Source organism: Lepidochelys olivacea (genome assembly GCF_965140295.1).
Source record: "Lepidochelys olivacea isolate rLepOli2 genome assembly, chromosome: 19".
Lineage (NCBI taxonomy): Eukaryota > Metazoa > Chordata > Testudines > Cheloniidae > Lepidochelys > Lepidochelys olivacea.
This window is the reverse complement of record NC_140429.1, coordinates 11,940,866-11,946,952: the sequence shown is the minus strand read 5'-3', so window position 1 is coordinate 11,946,952 and position 6,087 is coordinate 11,940,866. Positions and strand designations below refer to the sequence as shown.

At 47.8% G+C, this 6,087-nt stretch overlaps 1 protein-coding gene across 1 annotated transcript; it reads left to right on the top strand.

Moving 5' to 3' along the window:
- The first annotated feature begins 2,917 nt into the window (after window positions 1-2,917).
- Window positions 2,918-5,142, top strand: ID3 (inhibitor of DNA binding 3). Its single transcript, XM_084609716.1, has 3 exons — window positions 2,918-3,416; window positions 3,620-3,698; window positions 4,380-5,142. Exons 1-2 carry the CDS (start codon window positions 3,090-3,092, stop codon window positions 3,674-3,676), a joined length of 384 nt encoding a protein of 127 aa, XP_084465842.1. The 5' UTR covers window positions 2,918-3,089; the 3' UTR covers window positions 3,677-3,698; window positions 4,380-5,142.
- The last annotated feature ends 945 nt before the right edge of the window (window positions 5,143-6,087 follow it).

Genomic DNA, 6,087 nt, shown 5'->3' with positions numbered 1-6,087 from the left:
CCGGACTTTATGACTCCCCCACTGGCCTAAACTGTAAGTGATAATAATATTCTGATTCTTGGCTTGCAATGGGAATCAGTTCCCAGAAAAAGGCCAGAAATGATCCAGCCCCACCAAATTGTAGTTTAAAAAGGGGGGGGGGGGGAGCAACAGCCTCATGCAGAAATGTTTGCACGTTCCCAGAATCTAAGCTAATTTTGCACTCAAGGTTCTATTCCCCCAGCGAGGCCACGCCCCTTCGAGCGTTGAAGCACCTCCCCGGCCTCTCATTGGCTGGGCTGCGAGGTTCCAGTTCGGTGGCTATGGCGGCGGAAAGGTTGCCTTGGCCACGCATCCCTGTGTGAATGCATGACGTTCGCAAGGCTGGCGCCAGGCTGTCTGGAGCGGAGAGTTAGATCAACACAGCTGGAGGGAGAGGGACACAGCTGGGCAAAGGGAGCAGATTCCTCAACAAAAAATAGGATTGTGAGAAAAGTTCTTAAACAAAAACAGTTCAAACAAAAGCCTTAATGACATCCTTTCATAAAAATAAAAAATGCAAGGAGGACGGGGGGGGGGGGGGGTTTGGAGGGAGGGTAGGGAGCAAGAGTGGGAACAGAAAGTTCAGGGATGCTCCCGGGCTGCCTGTCCAAACAGCCAAACATGTTGCACACAGAGAATCTTTGCCACCAAAAAAAAAAAAGTTATTTGAAAAATCAGCCTTGGGGATATTCCAGTGCGATCGCTCAGTTCCTGGAACGAGGCAAAAATGGGGTTAAAGATGGAATGTTTTTGGGGGGGGTGTGAATAAAAAAAAATGCTCAGGGCTGGGAAACATACTCTGGGAGGCCCTAGGGCTGATGGTGACTTGTATGAGTGTTAAGAAAATTTCAAAACTTAACATAGAAAAAAAAATTGGAAAAAAAAAGTCTTTGGACAGTCCAGGCCAATACCCCAGATTCTGAAAAACAGGTTAAAGATTTATTATTTTTCTTCAAAAACAAACGAAACCCCCCTGCCCCATCAAGTTCAGGTTTATTCGCCAGCTGCCACCATTTGAATGAAGGAGGTTTCCCAACAAACTTGGAGCGAGGGTTGAAAATATCTCATCACAATTTATTTCCTCAGGGAGAGAGGGGTTTTTTTTAAAGGCCTTAAAATGAATCCAAAATTAGGGAGTCTCCCTAAATAGGAGTGAGGATTGGCAGGGTCAGAGGACTACAGGAGGGTGAGGGAGGAGGAGAAAATAGTGGGGTTACCAAAAAATAATTACTTTTTATAAAGATTTAGTAATGTGCAATCTAAGGTCTTGAAGGAATGAATAATTTAACTAGCTTTTCCATTACACTAAACAACCCCCGGCCCCAAATAAATATATATTTAAAAAAATCCATTGTGACATGCAGTGTGACTGCATTGTGACTGCTTAAAAACATGGAAATTGACCATGGTTAGAGTTGTATACCCAAGGGGGTTGGGGAAGTGATTTTTTCCAAACTTAGCTAAATGTGAAAGCAGAAGAGAGAAAAGCCAAAAAAAAAAAAATACAGTATGTTTTGTTTTGTTGGAAAAACACACACACACAACCTAGGGTTTAGGCAGATCTGGAGTAAATTGTACTTGTGGGCAGGCATAATTTACTCCAGGTGCCCTGGCCTCCCCCACAGCCCCTGAAATAATACAGTTTAAGAAATTGTATTAACAGAAATAGCAAGCAAGAGATTTGGGAAACCAGTAATGGGCTAGGGGGAAAATTAAATGGCATACCCCATTGTCATGGGCCATAAAGCAGTATTTCCATAGCAGTTGCCCACTCACAAATAATCAAAACACATTCCAAAATAAAGAGCTGGCCCTTGGAAAAATCTCCAGGCTTGGGATCAATAAATTATATCACACAGCCCATTTGAGATTGATTTTTAAAATCAAGTTAAAATATAAAGAGAACTTTTTATACCCTCCCTCTCCTCAGCCTCCGCCCCACCTTCCACCAAAACTGTTTTTTAGGGCCTCATTCGACTCTCACAGTTACTCTGGATTTACACCCAAATGTGAGTGGGATAAGGCCCCAAGCGAACTGGGTCTTGTCTGCACCCCAAAAGTTGGACCCACCCATAAAGTTTTGTCTTTTTAGTTAAACCGATACAACCATGTCAATTGAGTTTTTTTTACCCTGTTCCTGTTGTTTCAAAATAAAATAAACCCCTACTTATATAGATCCCCCCACAACACAATGTTTCTGCAGTCAAAGAGTTGCTGACCCAAATCTGGTTTCTCCACGGTAACCTCAGCTTTACCGCAAAGCTTTTTTATTTTTCTGGTCACAAGATCATTCCTGACGGCAGAAAGTCTGGAGGTCATATGAGCAGCAAAGTGAGGAACAAGGCGCCACTAATTCCTTACTAGAGCCCCCTGGGAAAAAAACAAACCACCCCCGGGGAAAAAAGTCCCTGCCGCGAGGGGCTTCACGGCTTCGGTGGGTGCTGAAGTTTGAGGGGCTGCCCCCTGGGGCTGGGCTTTGCAAGGCGCGCTTTGAAAGCCGGGTTTGTCTTTTCCAGCCAGGGCTTCTTTTTTTTTAAAGGGGCCGGGAGAGACAAACGCGGCAGGGGAGAAGAGCTCGACTTGGAATTTTGAGCTTTAAAAAGCAAAGAGGGGTGGGTGGGTGGGTGTGTGTGTGGGGGGGGGGGGTTGATAGCTAGGCCCGCCCGTTTGCAATCAGAGCTTCCTCATTCCTTTCCTGCCCTGGGCTCTTTGGTGTCAGGCGAAGCCAGGGGAAGCCGGCTTCGCCATGCAACCAGCTTGTAAGCGCTCAATGCAACATTTCCCCCGGCTGCCACCAGAGAGGCAGAAGGGGGGGGGGGGGGGACAGCGGCGCGGCTCGTTTGCATAGAAAGGGGCGGAGCCGGAGCGGAGCGCCCGGCGTATAAAAGGCCGGAGGGGGGCGAGGCGCCGGCAGCCCGTTGCACGGAGGAGTTGGGGTTTGAGCGCCGGGATTGCACCGCGGGAGAGACGTGCAAGCAGCCAGCCGGGGGTGGAGGGGAGGATCTGCCTTCCCGAGACACCAGCCCAGCGCTGCCAGGCGTCCGCCAGCCCAGCCCAGCCCGGTGACCATGAAAGCCATCAGCCCGGTGCGGTCCGTCAGGAGCTGCTACGAAGCCGTGTGCTGCCTGTCGGACCAGAGCCTGGCCATCGCCCGGGGCAGCCCCAGCAAGAGCCCGGCGCTGGAGGAGCCCATGAGTCTGCTGTACGACATGAACGATTGCTACTCCAAGCTGCGCGAGCTGGTGCCGGGCATCCCCCAGGGCACCAAGCTGAGCCAGGTGGAGATCCTGCAGCACGTCATCGACTACATCCTCGACCTGCAGATCGTGCTGGAGGAGCAGGCGAAGGGCCAGGGCCAGGACCCGTCCGCCGAGACCTCCCTCCTCTCCCTGAAGGTAAGGACGGGGCCCCGGCTGGTGACTCTGCATGGTAACATTGGCGCTACATCGGGGGCACCTTTCCCCCAGCCGGCTAGTGCCCTGTGCGGGCAGGAATCAGCCTGCGAGGCTGCTGCCCTTTTTCCCCAGGGAAGAAAAATCCCCCCCCACACACACACACCAGGTCCCCCCCTTGCTTACTTCCCTTCTCCTCTCTGCAGGCCTCTGAACTCGCCTCTGAACTGTGCTCGAAAGATGAGAGACGCTTGTGCCATTAATGTCTCTTCTCCCCCCCGCCAGGTAAGACTTGGACCACGCGCTTCCTTGTCAGTTTCCATCCCCAGCCCACTTCTCCGTCCCCGGGAATTCGCGTGAGTGGCTTGACGCTAGCCAGGGAGGGATGATTTTAAATCGCCCCCCTTCGTGCAAGCCACGCTTCTTGGCGCTGGGCATCTCTCGCGTCTCTTCCCTTGCGGTTGATTGAGGTTGTGGGTTTTTTTTAAGCAGCAACTGTAGTGGAATGAGATCTGTAGCCATTGTCCCCAGTTCAGCCTCTTCCCAGCTCCTGCAAATGGGGTCATTCTTGTTACAATGTCCTTCTTTTTACAGCGAACTCTGCAGCTGCTTCAACGGCCCTGTTGAAATGGGTAGAATCAAGAGGCTTTTTTTTAAGGGGGGGGGGATGTTTTCAGGCAGGAAGGCACAGCCAAGCATGTGTCCCTCCCTTCTAATCTGTGTAATTTTAGATCCATCTGTAGAGAGTTAGGAACAGAAGGGCTTGTCTCTTTTTTTCCTTTTGGTGCCAATTAGCAAACCTCCAGCCTGAGTGTTGGTTCCTGATTCCTTATCAGCTGGAGGTAAATAGAAGTTTCCTCTCTCTGGCGCCAGGATGTCTAGTGCAGACCTGCCTGTGATCTGCTCTGAATAACTGACATGTCTTTCTCTCACATCCCCCGCCCCCTCCCCTCTACCCCTATTCAGACTGCAGGTGTGGGATCACAACACTTGGCTCTCTCCAAGGGAGGTGAAGAGAGACCTTGACTTGGAAAGGATCAGACTTCAACCCCATGAATCCAATAATGGAGGGACCTCAGCCTTTATCTTCCAGATATTGTGTCTCTGGAGCATGTGGTGCAAGGCATTGGATGCTTGGCTGGTTTTTTAGTACTGTTTCTCCTTCTTGCCTGAAAATAAATCTCAACAGGCCAGGAAAGACTTTTGATTCTGCTCCCTCCATCCCCCATTCAGAAATGGATCTGAACTCTTGAATTTAACCGCCTCATTGCACAAGGGCAAGAAAAGCTGGGAAGTCCTGACTCCTTGCGCATCATCTGCACTGTAAGATCAGTGTTTTGTGTTCACAAAATCCCAAGTGTGCTAGACTGGCTTCCCAGTCTTTAGATAGATATCTTTTAAAACATGGCTGGCTATAAATGAGACCACAACATGCTTTAAAAAGACTTGCAGAGATGCAGTTGTATGTATATTTCGGATTATAGTGTGATTTTAAAAAAAAAAAAAATCCTTACGGGGGCTGGGTAGGGGGTAATACCAACAAGAATTTCAAAAATGAGTTGTTCTGGGGCTGTGGCCCCATGTTTATTGTTGAACTCTATAATAGAGTATAATGTTTGTACCTTTTTTGCAGGAAGGTGAATTTCTGCGATCATGCATTGTACTTGCTTTATAAACTTTTTATAAAAGTTAAAAGTTTTTACATAATAAAATTAAGTTTGTTTTTTGACTAGTCCTTCTCTTCCCCTAAAATTCTGAAAGTCACATCAGTCTTCCTTCCTTGGAATGTGAAACCGCTTTGGGGAGCGAAATAACTTTATAAAAAGCAATTGCAATAAGATTGATCCATCCGTATTGAGTTCTGCCCACTTCACATTGTCTATGAGAGGAATGACACAAAATGAGCTATATTTGAATCAAGTTGAATTTGCAGTTTAGTAATTTTCTGCTAATAGTGCTATTATGGGTTAAAATGTCAAATCATGTATCCTAGTAAGGATCAACCTTGTGACTTAGTAAAACTTTAACCTCTCTTTTGCAGAACAGGACTGTTAGTGGGTCAGGCCTATCTTAACTATCAGTGTGAGAGCTATGTCAAATTTTGAGTTGATGGTGATTTGGGGCATAAGGTGGCCATGGACAAGAGTATTTCCTTCTACCTTTATTCTGTGGGTGTACTGTGCGGTGTGGTGGTTGGGGTCCCCTACCCCTTTCTGGTCTCAGTAGCCTAATAGTTGATGGTATCAACAGTGTCACAGAGAAGGCCTTGAAATGGCTTATGGACCCATAATTGCTTTGCAGACAGTCCTGCCTGGGTGTGCAAAAGAAGCATAACTGGGCAAGCTTTTTTAAAAGAATTTTTCTTTGCCCTAATGTGCCAGTCCAGTTTGTCTAAATATAGAACTCAGTGCTATATTGCACAGCATGCAGGTACATGAGGGCTGGGTAAAACTACAATTAAAGGCTTAGAGATGATGGATTGGTTTCTAGTGGAAACCTTATCTCTCCTCCCCCCCCACTTGGTTTAAAGTTGTTTAGCCTTTACCTCCTTCAGCTTGCCCTGTTCTAGCTAGCTTCCTCCAGGTTTTCTGCAACAGTTGTGATCCCACAAAGGCCAGGCTAAGCAATCTGAAAAATCATAACAGGAAGAACTGGGCTCGACTGCTGTCACAAG

What these genes read in the sequence shown, in the direction of transcription:
- ID3 (XM_084609716.1), top strand. Translation starts at nt 3,090, where the DNA reads ATGAAAGCCATCAGCCCGGTGCGGTCCGTCAGGAGCTGCTACGAAGCC. An exon ending in CCTCCCTCCTCTCCCTGAAG is followed by an intron (nt 3,417 to 3,619) that starts GTAAGGACGGGG and finishes TCCTCTCTGCAG; the next exon opens with GCCTCTGAACTCGCCTCTGA.